Here is a 16,827-nt window from a genome sequence, read left to right as displayed (position 1 = left end):
GAGCTTGGCCCTCTAGAGACCTCCTGGTGCCAGAAGGCCACATAGCCTCCTTAGCCATGCCTGCTAAGAGCGGGTGTGGAACTCATGGGTTGGGTGGGTGGTACAGGTCACCAGGGTCTGACTGGTTTAGATCTGGATGGTGGTATGCACGTCTTGTCATTCATGCCGGGCCAATATTCCTGGCCTCCACATGAAGGGTAGTCCAGCATGTCTCGGCAGGAGCATCCTTGCATGTGCAGAGCAGGTGGAGCCTCTGATCTCAGCCTGTATTCTACAGACAGGGCCCCCAAGTCTCGTGTTCCATAAAGAAGGGGGACCCAACTTGCCTACACAGTGCCCGTGCTCAGCCCCATGGGGCGGGCCAAGGGTGCGAGACTGGCACCAGTTCTGAAGGCACCATGCAGGTAGCCACACCTCAGGGGGGCCATCCATTCAGTTAGAGACACCACAGAGCAGGGCAGAGGTGGTGAACAGTGTCATTGGTGCTGAAACATACCACCACCCTGTGACACTCTTAAAATTATCCAGGATCCCAACAGCTAAAACATTATTGTGTGATCTTAAGGGTCTATTACCAATTCACTTCTTAATGATTTCCCTCCAAAGTAAAGTCAGAATTGACTTTGTTCCTGCTGCATGTTGCTTTGGCAACACCAGAGGATAAAGGTGAGCATGCGTGCTGTTCAGGAGTGTGATATAACCTACTGCTTTCTGCCCTGTGCTCTTTCCTCCACTCCCAACTCCGAATACTAGGGTGCCCTTCCGGAAATTCCTGTGTGTGTGGTCGGCTGTGGCACCCTCCTCCTGACCCTCCCCAAGGCATGTGCTGGATTGGGGTTGGGGTGTGTCCTGATGGTTGGGGTGCAGTGACATGTCATGTTTCCTCCCTCCTTTTAAGCTTGTTGCCTTGATTTAGAGCCTGTAACTAACTCAACTAATATGCTACTTTAGTGCCCTGGATCTTTCTAACAGGCATAAACCCCATCTTTCTCTCACAGAACTCTGTTACTCAAAGAACTGTTACTCATTTCACTTCTGCTTCTTGAAATTTGACTTTTTGAAACATCAGAAATATAGTACATGTTAGTGTTAATCTATTTATTTAGAAATTGGTCTTTCCATTCTTTGACTATTTTTGCTGTTTCAAACTTACAGTTAGAGCATTAAAAAGGAACCTTTTTATTGGAAAATAATTTCTAATACATGAAGTTACAAAAGTAGAAACAGTGGCAAGGGCACCTGGGTACCCTTTGCCCACATTCCCCTGTTGTTTACATCTTACTCTGTGTGCACATTGTATACTTGTTTGCTGTGTGTGGATGTGCATACACAGGGATTTTCTGAACATCTGGGAGGGACTGACATGCACCATGGGGCCACTCTACCCTTCAGCAGGTCGGTGCGCTTTTCTGACCGGGCTTAGTTCTACTACCTTGCGGAGGGGTGTGCAGATGCCCCAGAGTTGATTGTTAAGAGTTTATGAGTTTTGGCAGCTTCTTGTTAAACTTTGGAAAGCTTGAAATCCCCTCTGGTGGGAGTTACTTACACCATAGAAATGTGCCAAAGCCAGAAGTCTGGGCTTTTCTTCCTGAAGACCCAGCTTCCCATTCCACCTAACTGTGGCACACTTAGTAACTTTCTGATTCCCGCTGATACAATACCTTAACCTGCTGGTCATATTTCTGTTCTGTTAGTTAATCTAACAGTGTCCTTTAGACCTTCCCCCTGTAGGACCGGATCCCGCGGAGGGTCACATGCTGCCTTTGGTTGTCATGAAACATTCCATCTCAGGCCATTCAGGCTGCTGTAACAAAGATGACACAGGCTGGGGGGCTTATAAACAAAAGATTCTGTTCCCACAGTTCTCAACCCCAAGTGGTGAGTTACAGAGACTACCCCAGTGGAGCTGCCTCGTGAGATCACTCTATTTGTACTGACAGGGAGATTGCAGGGAGACTTTAAAATCCAGGAAACAAGGGAAAGCGGGCTCCTTTTAGTAGGGTTTGGGATGAATATTCAGAGGGGATTTTCACATTATAATGAGGCTGAGGGAACTGTGGGTCACTTCTGGCACTTTCTGCTTCATCTGTAGTCCAGCCTCTTCAAATGCTTTTTCCTTTCTAGCAGTTAGTTTGTTTTTAAAAGGTGAGATTGACAGCTAGGCAGAAGGCTTGAGGAGTTTAGTTCCTAAAAAGTATGATGAACAGTTAGGCAAAAGCTTTTGCTAGAAGTTTCCTGAGCCCTGGGGGTGGAGGTGGGGGGCTCAGGCTAGCCGGGTATCTGGTGATAGTCCTTTTCCTGGGACAGACAGAAAGCTGCCTTCACGGGAGCTCTAGGGTCTCTAACAGGAGGGCACTGATCTGCTTCATGAGGCTCCACCCTCACGACCCGATTAAAGGTCCCGCCTTCAAAACCTTCACCTTGGGTGTGAAGATAACCTGGAATTGGGGTGGGGAGAGGGCACATCCAGTCCACAGGGCTTTCCTCCAGCTTTTGTCTCTGACGTGGGTATTTTTAAAGTAATATTTTAAAATATTCTTACTTTGTGTTTTTCTGATATTTCCTTTGGATTAAATTGAGATTATGTGTTCTCAGGGGGACACATCGGTGACGTTAATTTTTGATCACCTGGTCAAGGTGTTGCCTAATTTCCCCACTGTATAATTACTGTTTGTTTGTTTTTTTCTCCCATGCAACTAAACGAGCAGTCAGTGGGGAGACACATAAAGACCACATAAACATCCTGCTCTTCATCAGAATTTTCCCTGGGTTTAGTCTCTGCTTCAGTCTTTACCATGATGGTTGCCAAAGGATGATTTCCCAAGCCCAGCACCCAACTCCACACCTATAAGTTGACCCTTGGAATTCTCCCGTGAGCCAGAGGAGTCCTGCTACTCTGCTGTTTTTGCTGCTAGAGCATCACAGTCAGTCTCCAGATGTGGAGACTTTCAGTCTTTCCAAAGTCACTGCTCAGTGTTTCCCTGTACTTTGTGACCAGGATATTTTTTAGCAAGGAAACCATGCTTTCCCTTGTTGCCAAATCTTCTTCCTACTTAACTATCATTTCAGCTTCTTGTCATTTCCTTCAACTCTGAGTCTCCATTTTCTCAGTGAGGCTGCCTTTGTTAAAGGGGAGTGTTAAGTGTTAATCAGAGTTCTCTGTTGTTTCATGTTTCTGCTGTTGCCTTGGGTGGACACTGTAATGGAGGAGCATGTCCTTGATCAGAAACCCCAAATGTAGATTTTCCCTCTCTGCATTTCCACACTGTTACCCATGGAATGCTTGTGTGTCCCCAGATTCATATGTTGCAGCCTATTCCTGCAGTGTGATGGCCTTAGGAGGTACTGAGTCTTTGGGAGGTGATTAGGTGAAACGTATTAGTGCTTTATATAAGGGATATAGAGAATATAGATATTCTCTATAATATAGATATTATAATTAATAATATAATTAATAATATTAATAATTAATAATAATATAGATATAATTATAATTAATAATATAGATATTCTCTATATCCCTTATATAAGGGATCCCAGAGAGCTCCGCTATCTGTTCCACCATGTAAGGACACAGGAAAAGATGGCCATCTATGAACTGGGAGGCCCTCACCAGACCTTAAATCTGTCGGCACCTTGATCATGGACTCTAACCTCCAGAACTACGAGAACTAAATTTCTGTTCTTGATAATCCCTGTCTGTGGTATTTTGTTATAGCAGCAGAAATGGACTGAGACACACACCAGCCCTGACCGAGGTCCCCACCATTGCCCATCCCTGGGTGGTTTTTCATCCCCCCCATTATGTGTGTGCTTACCTGGGCCTCACTTGTAGCTCCAGCCAGCCTGCTGGCACCCTCTTCTTCTCCGATGCTTCCCAGTGCTGCCGTTGAAGTCCCACCCTCCCCTCAGACCCTTAGTACTACAGGATTCTGGCAATGGGCTTGTTGCCATTCCTGGCTGGTGTAGTTGCACCTTTGGCACCCATAGGCACCCCAAGTAAATGTGAGTCCCTGTGGAATTAGGTGCCTGGATCCCCAGCCCCACCAGACACCCCTTGTGTAGAGTTGGGGCCCATGGCTGGTGCCCAGGCTGGTGCATGTCACCCTCATCAGTTAGAAGTGGCCGCGCTCCCTGCTGTGTCCTCAGAGCAGAGACGTCTATCCCCAGCATAGCACATAAGAGAATCTGCTTTCTGGCACTGCTGAATTTCTGGGATGTATGTGTATTTTCAAAATTTCCAATACAAGGTACACATATAATTTTAAGTTTTCCGATAGGCACATTAAAAAAATGTAAAAAGTAACAGGTGACATCAATTTTAATATTTTATTTAATTCAGTATATCTACAATGTTACCATTAAATCCTTCTTTTAGAATCCAGTCTTTGAAATTCGGTGTAGATTTTAGGCTGCAGCACACTTCCATTCAGACTCACCACACCTGAGATACTCGGTGGCCTATGTGGTGAGTGCTGCTTTCTTAGACATCCCAGGGCTGGAGCAGCAGTGACCACAGGCTATGTCAGGAACGAGGGGGTGCTTGCTCTGCTTTGCACACTTGTTCCAAAGCTCTAACTTTCTGCCCTGCCCTTCCCTCCCAGACAGAACTACTTCCTCATGGGGAAACTTGCATATTTGTCTAGGAGATTCTGAATGAGGTACAATGACCCTCTGTGAATCTGTGCTTCTGATAACATCTGTGCAGAGCCTGTCCCTTCTCCCACCACCTAGAACTGCCACTGAGAGGCTCCTCCTCCAGGGGAGATGCAGTCACAGGCCAGGCACTGGCCTTCAGGAACAGTTTTGGGAAGATGAGGTTTATTCAATGAGAGCCTCCTGGAGAGGAAACTTAAATAGGATTAAAAACCCAGTGAGGGATATGGAGCCTTGTGGATGTGCCAGGGGCAGGACCCCAAGTCCTCTCCATGTGGCCTTAGCTAGCTTAGGCTTCCCCCAGAGGGAATATCCCAAAAGGAGAAGCTAGTTAAAAGCTGCACCCTTGGAAGATGGGGCATCAATTTTGCCATCACTTTTGCCATCACTTTTGCCAGTCCCAGGCCTGCTAAGCTTCCAGAGAAGGAGGACACAGACCCAGAGTCATGAGTGGACACGGCAACGCAAACAGCTGTGGTGTGCTGGCTGTGGGACTGTCTGAGAAAGTGACTATTAACTGTACCCTTTCTAGCCATTTGAAAAACAGGTGACCAGGTGTCCTTGTTGAGATGTTTCTTTCACGTGTGGACAGAATTACACTGGTTGCAAATGTGACCCTTCCTCTGAAGCGTTCATGACCCTCCCCAATCCCTCCACTTCCCCCAGTGTGCGTGCTCACCCAAACCCCATCCTTTCTGTTTGGTACGATCATCTTGGCTCTGTGGCCTTTGGTCTGAAGCACCTGGTATCCTCTTGGCTCAGTAACTGTAGAAAGAACACTTCCCAGATTCAACAGCAGCAGAGGAAAGAAACCCAGGACACATCCTGGGACCCTGCTGTCTCATACCCACTTCACAACATCCCTGGGGTTTCAGCTCTTATGGTTCTCTGTGTTTTCTACACTTCTCCTCAGTTTCCACTCCACTCTTTTCTTTTTCTGAACCCCTCCTGTATATGGAGTGCTCAAAAGTGGTGCAGGGTCCTAGAAGGTTGAGAAGTGGCCCCTGCTTTTGTTTGGCTCACTTAGGAGGCAGGAGGGCCACTGAAGTGTTGTGTGCTGGCAGTCAGTGCCTGGCACTCGGCTGCTCTCTTGGCAGGCGGGCCACTGCTCCGCTCCTCGCCGCTCCTCAGGCGGCTGCTCTGGCTGCAGGGGGTGTCTGGCTCTGCCCTACAGGACCTGCAGGACCGCAATGACGAGCTGCAGGCTGCACTGGAAGGCCTGCAGGCACGGTTGCCCCCAAGCTGGCATAGCCAGCCCCATGCGCAGCCAGAGGAACGGCTCCTCTCTGGACACGGACCAGCAGGTAGGATCCCAGTCCTGGGAGGTGATGGGTAGTGTGCTCCTGCTGTGGGAGACCAGAGGCTGGTGGCAGTGGGTGTCTATCTTCCCCCCACTGCACGGGCTTCCCCCCTGTCCAGGAGGACTCTGCAGGAGTGGGGGGCCAGCTGCCCAGCCTGTCAGGCTTCCGAGGGATCATGTGTCCTTTGAGTGGCCACGTGGGAGAAGGGCCTGTCACCCAAGGCCAGGGACAGTACCCACAGTGCCCCCCACAAAGGGAGGTGGAGGAGGGAGAAGGGTAAGGGTTTTTCAGTTTGGGTGGAATGATGAAGTTTATGATAACCTGGTAGTGACCTCAGGACAGGCATGTCCTAGTGGGCCTCTTTGGTCATGGGGAGGATCCAGAGAGATGCCCTGGGGTGAGCGTTCGGCATGCGTTGGACATAGTCATCTAGGTAAGGGAGGAGAGGGGAGGCTGGAGTGAGCAGGGTGGTGGTGTCCCAGTCCCTCTCAGAGCCTGATGCTTAGAGCATGACATCTGGTGTTGGGTCTGTGACAGCTCTCAGAGAGGGAAGGTAAATACGTAAAATGTGTCAGAGACTCCTGATATTCACAGAGGCCTCATGTGGACTGCAACAGAGAGGGCTGACATTTACTCCCTGGATGGTATGGAAAGGGTCGAGGTGGGGTACAGCTGTGGCACCCCAGAAGGCCCGGCTCCATCCTCCTGTGCATAGCACTGACACCGAAGGAGTTACCTGACAAAGACCAGAGCTTCACTCTCCTTAACTCTTTAGCCTGTGCAGTTTGGGACAAGCTCTAAGTACCAAGAGGCCCAGTGCGCCATGTTTAAGGGGCACTCCCTTTGTCACTGGAGGAGTGTGGGATGCACAGAGCATGGGATGCTTGTCCAGAGCTACCAGCCAGATCCCAGGGAGCAACAGAGCTAGGGACCTGTACCTTGGGTGGCCCTTGTCCAAAAGACCTTCGACTGGGGCACCAGAAGGTAGCCCTAGCCACTGACTCCCCCAACCAGGGCCCTTTCTATTCCCTTTTGCCCCCCACCGCCCTCCCTCTGAACACAGAAGTTCTGTCAGCCCCTTCAAAGGAAGAGGGCTCTGCTGCCACCTGAGAGTTTTGGTAGAAGGGCTGTGTGGATCGTGGCAGCCGTACCATTACTGCTTCCAGCTGGAGCCACTCCTGCCAGCAGCCCATTCACCTGGACCTACTTGGCCAGAACCAGGTGGCAGATCCGGCTTACAAGTCAGGGGCTACCTTCTTTACCAAAGTGCTTATCCTGACTTCTCTAGGGCCCAAGACCCTCACTCTATCAGTATTTTCATGGCAAATTATTAAGGGGTATATAATCTCCCTTCACTTCCCAGCCTCGGACCAACACAAAACCTGAGCAGTGGCCAAAACTCACATTCTGAGTCAGCCCTTTGGCATGTTACTCAGTAGCACCAGGAAGGAGTCCCTGGTGCCCCGGGGTGGGGACGGTGCTTGTGATTCCACAGGTGCCTTGCAACATGAGCAAGAACATCTGATATTGTCAGTGAGGAGAATCCTCAGGAGCAAGGGGTCGCTCATGTCCCCTTTCATGTGATCTGCCAGAACTTTGGCTCATGAGTATTTATTATGCCCAACATATTTGTTGAAAAACCATGTTATTATCATGTAATAGTAAGTAACGTAAAGCCTCCAAGAAAAGGGCATAGCCAGAATAAAAAGCTTGAAGAAATAAGGCTCCTAGTGCCTCGTTGTAAAGCACTGACTGCCACAGGTCGCCATTGCTCGGTCTTCCCAGTTCCTCTGTGCACCTGGCGTCATCGGAGAACAGAATTCAGGGAGCAGTAAATGTACCATGCACAGCATCTTTTAGGGAATCTAAGGGCCTGACAGATCTTGCAGGGAGCCTCCTGCTTATATCTTTGAATAGTGTGTGTTCTGGCAAAGACTCGGAATGCTGATTTCTAAAGAGCTGCTACCTTGAGAACTCAACATTGCTTGTGGAAACCCACCAGGGTCAGCTTTCTCTGCCAGCACCACATTCCTCTTGCAGAAAGGGCCCATGGAAGGTTGTGCTTGGTAGGGGGCATGGTGGAAGAAGACTGGGCTGAATGCCGAGTGCCAGCCAAAATGTCAGATCAGAGCGCTGGGAACGGCCCTAGGCATCCTCGGCAGGGTGGAAATGGGAATGTCTCCTTATTTGCAGGCATCATTTCATTTGTTGGTGACTCCATTCCAGTGAGTTTAGAAACGGAGATAATGGTGGAGCAGGTGAAGGAACACTGCCAAGACCTCAAGATCCAGCTGGAGACCAAGGTCAGGGCGGGTAAGGGTGGCCACAGGGACACCGAGGAGCCTTGTGCCACATGCTGGAAAGCTTCACTCGTGTGTGCATGTTTCCATGTGCACACGTGTGCCCTAGATCCTGTGCCCCTTAGGAAGCCTGTTCGGGGACAGGAGATTATGGAGAAATGTAAATAAAATGAATATTCTGCCTCACACCTTCTTTGGAAGGAGGCAGGAGAAGAGGAATGACCAGTAAAGGGAGGGAATGGGGTTATGGGTCCCAGAGTGTCACGGGGGTCACCCTGAGACCAGACCTCCCCGCCCACACTGCCATCAGGAAATTATAGCTTCCATCTGTGTTCTAAGCTGATGTGACCCTGGGATTGCCCTTTGTGGGGTACTCTGTGGCCTTGTGGCCAGGACCGTGGCTGAGTCTATCTTCTTAGATGAGCTTGTCCTCTGCTCCATTAGCAGACTGGTGGTGGGGTTTTACTGAGGGACATCTCCATGACTTGTTTCCAGGATTTGTTATCAGGCATAAGAGTAGAAGCAAGATGGCATTGCCTGTCCTGGGCTTGTGCCTCTGGGCTCCCTGGATGCATTAGCTAGACATTCCTGCAGTAGTCATGTCCCGGGGGCCAGAGGATGTTCAGAGCCATGCACTGGTCTCAGTAAGGATCCGCAATTCTCTCAGTTGTCCCACTCTCTGCCCTCCGGATGGCCGGGCCAGACATCTGGCCCAGCGTGATCCTGGCCTCTCTTACCCATCTGCTGGACCTGCCTCCTGGGGCCCTTGTGAAGGTTATGGGAGACAACAGCAACCGAAACCAGCACCAGGAGAGGCTCCACTGACCTTAGTGCTGCTCTTTCCTTTCACAGGCCTGTGTACTTCTTTGGGTCTGGGCCACAGTTCTCTGGGTGTCATGCCTAGAGGTCTGGTATTTCTGTGTTGTGTTGTCCAGTAAGTCATTTTCAGGACTCCTGATCAGCACTGCTCCCATTTCTCTTTTCAGGTCAATTCCTACGAAAGGGAAATGGAAGCGATGAGAAGGGACTTCATGAAGGAGAGGGAGGAGATGCAGCAGGCCTTCAGGCTTGAGATCCACATGTTGGAGTGCCGTAGGGCCGACCTGGAGGTGCTGCTTAGGAAGTCTCAGGAGCTCATCCGAGGCCTGCAGGACCAGCTCCAGCAGGTGACCCGTGGCCCTCTCCCAGAGAGGGCGGACTTGGGGCAGTGCTGCATGCAGGCGCTGTCTGGCCCAGCTGGGCCGCTGGCCCAAGAGCAGGACCCGCTGGAGCAGGAGCAGCACCAGAGGCATCGGACTGAGCTGCCACAAGTCAGGTCAGGTGCTGCGTCCTTTCAGGATCTTACATCTAGTGGTGCTTGCCAAGAATCCAGACTTGAAATTTCGTCAAGCAACCTGCTCAGAATCTTAGTGCCTTCTAAAGGGGTGCTTTTTCTTGGGGCAGTTAGGTGAGCATTGAAAGAACAGGTCAGGAGTGCATGGGTGGCTCATTCAGTTAAGTGTTAGACTCTTGGTTTCAGCTCAGGTCGTGCTCTCAGGCAGGCACAACTGAGCCCCTCATCAGGCTGCATGCTCAGTGCTATCTGCTTGAGATTCTCTGTCTTCCTTTCTTCCCCTCCCCGCATTCACAGGCACCCCCCCACCCCCGCTCTCTAAATAATAAATGAATAAAATAAAATAGAAAGAAAGAACAGGTCATCAGGTAGGGATTGTCCCTTTGTATTAAAAATATGTGTTTAGAGCCTAGGAGTTAAAATTCCTTGTAGAATTTTGCCTCACACTTGGAAAGGTTCTTCCTTTGAAAAGGAATGTTCTTTGAAAAGATGTTCTTCCTTTAGGATCTCATTCTAATAATTCTAATAATTCTTTAGTACTATTTCCTTTAGTATTTCATTCTTCCTTTAGTATCTCATTTTCTAGGACATGGTATTGTAGGACATGAGCAGATGGATACAAGTTTTAAAACCCCTAAAACAATGGGAAAGACAAGTAATTTGGGTTAGCGAGTTTCTTGGAAAGGCCAGAAGTTATGAGAAAAGGAGAGGAAAGGTTTATTTGGAAAACTGGAATGTGGCATCTTGTGTCCAACAGTGTCATAGTTATATGAGACTTATCCATGTGTCCATTCCTTATTGAGTGGGTCTGACTTGGTAGAGTGAGTGACTAGTTATTTTAGCCATGGCGCTAGTTAGTCAGCCCTTCCATGTCCTGAGGGGTGTCTAGGACCCACCTAGCTCAGGAGGGGATGACCACGCCCAGCATATGTTGACCCAGCTCTCCCCTTTGGCTCAGTGATTGGAGGTAGCCCAAGTACATTGGATGTGCTGTGAAAGAACCAGACCACTCCCCAAGTCTGTGGGTGCTTCTTCCTCCCTGCAGTCGGATGACAGTGGAGGGCCAGTAGGCCCTCAGGTGCCAATGGAAACTGTCACTCTCCTACAGGATGATAAAGGTCATTTTTAAGTCATGTGCTTCCTCTGAGCTTTATTTTCTCTTAAACCCTAGAGCTGTGCCCCCACTGGCAGCAGATGGGCCCGTGTAGGGTAGCCCCTTCCACCAGCCCGCGCCAGTCATTTGGAGTACCTGCTTGCTGCTCACAGTCCCTCCCTGGGCTGGAGCTAGAGCCACATCTGGCCATGTGTCCTGTTCTCAGGCCAATGCCAGCCAGGAACAGCGAACATGTCCTTAGTGTCCTCACCTTGGCTAGGACTCCACTCTCCCAGGGCCATGAAGGCCTAGTGCCTAGCAACTGAACCGACTTTTCAAGAGGAGCTTTAACTGTAGGCGAGATACACACATCTCACTAAAGTTTTAGACCAGCACTGTCCTTAGTACTTCCTGTGATGGGGGACAGGTCCTGTGTCTTCTCTGTCCCTGATGGTAGCCACCAGCCATGTATGGCTACTGAACTCTGGACATGTGGCCTACATGACTCAGATTCTGAGTTTTTAATCCTATTTAGTTATAATCAGCTTACACTTGAACAGTTATATATATGTGAATGGTTTCGTGTCAGCTTCTAAATGTAGAACCCAACCCCACTGAGGGCATATCCTCCCATAGACCCTCCACAGAGGGTCCCAGGGCATGGACGGGGCACTAGGGTGCATGGGGGGTGAGGGGAAGAGCAGGCAGAGGAGGTCTGCGGTCAGGACAAGAGGAGCCTGTGAGGAGGCCTTTCCAACCCAGGGGTAGGACTGGGCCTGGAGCTCTGCCCACAGTATCTGTGACATGCTCTGTTTCTGTAGGAAAGAGGCTGAAGTTGTGTGGAACTACGAGCTCTCAAGGATGCAAGCCCAGCAGGCTGTCCACTGTAAGCTCTTAGTGCTGCAGCCTCGGCAGGAGAAGGAAGAGGTGCTACTGAGCCCCCTGCTGCAAGTCCACAAGGTGACCAGGAGGAGCAGAGGCAGGGCAGGGGGAAGGAGATGCACCCACGTTGGAGAAGTCAGCTGCTGAAGCTGCAGGAGCTGACAGGCAGGGAATAGGGAGAGCTTTGCAAGCCCTTCGCCCTGGAGGAGGAGAGGCTGGAGCTCGCCTGGAGGAAGTAAATGGAAAAAATGTATGGGAAACAGACATAGTGTGGGCCTGTTTGTGGGATTGGTCAGCAGTGGCAGATCGCGAGCAGGAGGGGACAGGTGACCCCACGCCCCTTTCTGCAGGCAGGAGGGGGCAGCCCCTGGCCTGGCTGGAACCTGTGATGGGTGTGGCCATGGGCAAACCAGGGGCAGAGATGTGCCAAGCCAGCTCCTGTGCCATGTGAATGCTGGGCAGCGCCCAGCCCTGGCCCATGGAGAGCCTTTGGAGAGCCTTGGCCTCAGAGAGGATGGTCAGCATGTGTTCATTGCCAAAGAGGTGGCTTCTGCTCCCCCTGAGAGGTGGGCACAGGTGTACCCATGTGGGGTGGACAGGAGAGCAGTTCTGGGGGAGCCAGTGCCTCCTGCCGGCAGCTCAGCTGGTCTGAAGCCAGATAGAGGCACAGGAGCTGCTCTGTGGAACAGGAGGAGATGCCTTACCAGCTCACCCCCCTGCAGTGGGCAGAGGAGAGATAGAGGTCGCTGGCTGTTCTAGAGCGAGCTAGGTACCTGAATGGGGGGCTGGTCCCCACAAGGAGCCAAGGGCAGGCTGTGGAGGAGCAGGGCCAGCCTGGGGAGAGCAGCCTGGAGCAGGGGTTGCAGCACAGCAGGGACAAGGCCAAGGAGGGCACTCGCTCCCCCAACCTCACGTCATTGGTCCCTAGGTGGCCGGGCAGGAGCAGCTCAAGTCCCTGCAGGAGGAAGAGGCCAACACGACCCTGAAGAGAGAGAAGGATGACATGAAAACCAAACTTCTGCAGCTGGAAGATGTCGTCCGGGCTCTTGAGAAAGAAGCAGATTCGAGAAAGAACAACAGGTGTGGTTTCTACCCATTTGTAGAATGTCAGGCTATACCCTCTAACCTCTCACCTCCCACTCCACTGCATGGGCCGTGGCACAGCTGCTGAAGGGAATTATGTAACCATTGTGCCTGTGCAGGGGTCATAAGCCTGGCCCTGACCCCAGGCATCCCAGAGGTCACCACATGCCCAGTGAGTGGGTGAGGGCAGAGCTGGGCCTTTCTGGGCAGCTCCACTGATGTCCCCTGCTCTTGACCTTAGGAAGTCCTTGCTAGTCTCACAAGGACAAAGACTTTGCCTGGAGCCCCGCTTCAGTCCTGGGTCGCCTGAGCCCTCTTTCTGCTGACTTTGAGCAGGACCCACCACTTTGCCCCACCAGCATATGCTCCAGGCACTGTCCTTGAACTGCAAGCTCCTGAGCTTTGTGAGTGGGGCAACAGACAAGGCCGTCCAGCCCAGGCACCTCCTGAGAGGCTCGGGCTGGGGCATGAGTGCCCCAGGGGTTCAGGATGCTGCTGCAGTTGATGCCTTCAGGAAAGCCTCCAGCTGGGGAGGTGGCCTGGAAATGTTGGTCTGTGGGCCAAGTTCAAAGAATGCATCCAGGCCCTCCTTCCCGGGGTTCCCTGAGGGACTTAGGCTGACACATGCTCTTTCTCAGAAGCCCAGAATTCTAGAGACTAGGCTTTTCCAGATGCTGCAGCACATGGCCTTAGATGTTTTTCTGGCTACTCTGGAGATGGAAGGCTTCCCTGGGAGATGTTACAGGTACTGGCATGCCAGGCACAGCAATGTGATATGGTCCGTGCTCCATGTGATATGGTCTATCCTCCGTGTGCTCACTTGGTCCCATGACCCCTGCACAGTACACCTGTGTGGGGCCCATTTCCTGTGGAGATGGAGGCTCCGTGAGGTATTGTTTCACTTGTCAGGTAGGTGATGCCAGCTCCCAGCAGACCCAGGCCTGTCTTGGAGCATGATCATAGGTGTGTGGTGAGACCTACAGTCCAGCTCAGGCATCAGCTCCTGCTATCTGGGTGACCATGGGGAGAAAAAAGATTATGTGGGATTGACATGAAACCAAAAGGAAGAAATGTCAAGGTGCCACTCAGCTTGAGACAAGACATTAGCATAGCTAGAAGCCTCCTAGGCACAAGGTCTCCTCACCTCCCGGAGATACCATTACTTGATGTCCTTGCTTCTTACATGGGTGTCTCTAAACCACAGAGCACCTTGTCTGTGGTGGCCTGTCTTCTCAATTTCGTCACCCATGGAATGCAGAGGGTGCCCTCCCCCAGAGGGCCTGGAGTGCGAAATGAATGTAGAACACACACTTACTATCCTGGGTGCTCCACAGCACACCCAGAGGCTGGTCTTAGACCCTGCAGATACACCATGGGCACCTGTTCTGGGCATGAGTCTGTGGCAGGACCCAGGCATGCGCAGAAGCAGCCCAGCACCTTGAGCCTGTTGACCCCACAACTAAAGTCACAGCTGTAGTCTCAGGAGGGTCTTCACCCCTTGACAGTGCTAATGGGGCATCTTCTGTGTGGGGCACAGCTAGGGAGCACAGCCCGCTGCAAGACAGGTTTACAGCTTTGGGTCTGTGGGGGAGGTGCCGTGCTTCCTGTGTGTCTCTGTGTCAGGGAGAAACGTGCTGCTGTTTCAAGTATGAGGAAACTTAAAGGCCGTGCTGCTGAGACCGTGTACATTTCCCAGGGACATGTGCACGAATAGTGAAAGCCTAAGAAAATACATAGAAATGACCAGCCCAAATTCAAGCTGGTAGTTTTCTGGGAGGAGAGTTGTTCAGGTCTGGGAAGGTAGAGGAGGACCTGGGGAAGGAGCAGACTTTGCCCAGGGTAGAGGGCTTTGGGAGCAAGGAGATGACTATGCAGAAGGAAATGTGGGTGGGAGCCGGCTCTTGCAGGCATGAGGAGGGCTTTTGGGAGGCTGGCTGCTGGGGCCCTGAGGCGGGCAGCTATGGAAACGTGCTCTTTGTTAGCCAGGGAAAGAAGATTGGATTGCAGGGGTCGTAGGGTAGGTGTGTAGAAGGAGGTGGGTAGAGGGCAGGAGGAGGCAGTTACTGCAGCTGTCCAGGCAAGAAGTGACAGTTGCTGGGGGCCAGAGTGATAGCATCAGAGGTGCAGGAAGTCACCTTACAGGAGTGTGGAGGCCAAGACGATGTGTTACAGGAGGATGGGATTTTCACAGGGAAGTTGGAAGTCGGCCTCAGAGCAGTCAGAGGACTCCCCGGAAATGCCACTGACCAAGAAAAGGGGAGGGCAGCATTCAGTTACACTGAGGAGTCTGTGGTGTCTCCTGTGGAGTGAGGTAGGTGGAGAGTTGAGGAAGGAGCCCCCCCAGAGGAAGGAGAAGCCAAGGAGCTGTGTCTTTAGGGGAAGTATCCCACAAGGAGAGAGGAACACTTGTCTCCAGGGCCCTTGAGAGGTCAGTTCACACAAGATGCGCTGCCTGCAGGAGTCCACTGTGCTCAGCAGCAATGCAGGCACCTCCGGAGCCCACCGGCATCCCTCACCCCCAAGGTGGGTACCCAGCCCCTGCTCTGGGAGGGCAGGTTTGTCCTTAGCACCAGACAGTGGACCACCCCTGGCCACAACTCCCAATATATTGGCCTTGTGGCCACTTTTAAGGAAACACATGGGACCACCTTCCAAACCCCCACCAGAGCCGGTGTTGGTGGGGTAGTGATGAGCATAGCTGCCTTCCAAACCCACACTAGCCGTAGGCACCTTGGCTAGCAGAGCTTATACCTGGAGGATCTTAAAGGCCTTTGTGGAGATTTGGGCCTTTATCAAGGAGAAAGCAAAGTGCAGAAAGTGACATGACCAGATTTAGACCGTGACAGACTCTCTGCCAGCAGCTTAGAGAGCGGAAGTGGTCTGAAGGCCCACATGGCTGAATTCATCCATGGTTGCTATTGCTATTTTGGTGTATACACAGTTCCACACATACCCTTTTCAAATTCTTTCTGAATCATTGGAGATAATTACAGACATTATGATACTTTACTGCTAAATATTTCAATATGTTATTTTTTTCCTAAAGATTTTACTTACTTATTAGAGAGATAGAGAGAGACCACAAGTAGGCAGAGTAGCAGGCAGAGGAAGAGGGAGAAGCAGGCTCTCCGCTGAGCAGGGAGCCCGATGTGGGGCTCGATCCCAGGACTCTGGGATTGTGACCTGAGCCAAAGGTGGCCACTTAACCAACTGAGCCACCCAGGTGCCCCGCCAACATGTTACTTTGTAAGAACAAGAAGCTCTCTTGCATATGCACAGTATTGTTAGCACATGTAGAAAGCTTAATTCGAACACACTGCTATTTTTAATTTGCACTCCACTTCCACATTTTGTCAACTGTTTCAGTGTGTTCTTTGTAGTTTGTCCACCTACCCCAGATCTAAGCAAGGATCATGGTATGCATTTAGTTATCATTTCTCTTTAATATCCTTTAAGTATATCAGTCTTCTTAAATTAGTTTTTCTGTCAATTTAAAAAAAACTGACTTTTTTTAAAATCATGGCAATGTACACACAATATAAAATTGACCATTTTAACCACATAATTTAGTGGCATTAAACATGTGCCATGTGTAACTATCACCACTTTCTACTTCCCAAACTTTCTCATCATTCCAACCAGAAACTCTCTATTAAATGATGACAATTGCTAGTATTTTGTGAGGATTTTAGCATCAGTATTGGTCTATAGTTTGAGAAAGATTAGCATGTTCTTCTTTAAATGTTTGGTTGGGTGGCTCAGTTGGTTGAGTGTCCAACTCTTGTTTTTGGCACAGATCATGATTTCAGGGTCCTGGGTTAGAATGCTGTGCCTGGCTGAGGATTCTCTCTCCCTCTTTGCTGCTCCCCCCACTCACAAGCATGCTCTCTCTCTCTCAAATAAATCTTAAAAAAAAAAAGATTCCACTGTTGACATTGGGTAGTCTACTCTGTCTAGTTGTTGCTCTGTGTGTGTATTAGTTTCCTATTGATGCTGTAACTAATTACCACTATTACTAAGTTAATGGCTTAAAACAACACAATTTATGATTTTACAGTTTTGGAGCTCAGAAATCTGAAATGGTTATGACTAGACTAAGATTAAGATGTTGGCAGGGTTTCCTTCCTTCCTGGTGGCTCTTCTCGTGTTTTTCAGCCTCTGTGGGCCACTCGCATTCCT

At 50.5% G+C, this 16,827-nt stretch overlaps 1 protein-coding gene across 2 annotated transcripts in view; it reads left to right on the top strand.

The window, feature by feature from the left end:
• The window catches only part of NINL (ninein like), a 156,933-nt gene that overhangs the window by 114,534 nt on the left and 25,572 nt on the right, over nt 1–16,827 (top strand). The window contains exons 15-19 of one of the 2 annotated variants that reach the window (XM_032849436.1): nt 5,831–5,960; nt 8,151–8,260; nt 9,244–9,572; nt 11,505–11,643; nt 12,494–12,645. In XM_032849436.1, coding sequence (XP_032705327.1) covers nt 5,831–5,960; nt 8,151–8,260; nt 9,244–9,572; nt 11,505–11,643; nt 12,494–12,645 — 860 coding nt within the window. The remainder of the gene's footprint in view (nt 1–5,830; nt 5,961–8,150; nt 8,261–9,243; nt 9,573–11,504; nt 11,644–12,493; nt 12,646–16,827) is intronic. The other variant, XM_032849435.1, reaches the window with a different exon arrangement.

The sequence above is a fragment of the Lontra canadensis genome, unplaced genomic scaffold (assembly GCF_010015895.1).
Source record: "Lontra canadensis isolate GAN:19392208 unplaced genomic scaffold, GSC_riverotter_1.0 scaffold228, whole genome shotgun sequence".
Lineage (NCBI taxonomy): Eukaryota > Metazoa > Chordata > Mammalia > Carnivora > Mustelidae > Lontra > Lontra canadensis.
Note: the sequence above shows the minus strand (reverse complement) of the source record. Positions and strands in the feature narration are given on the sequence as shown.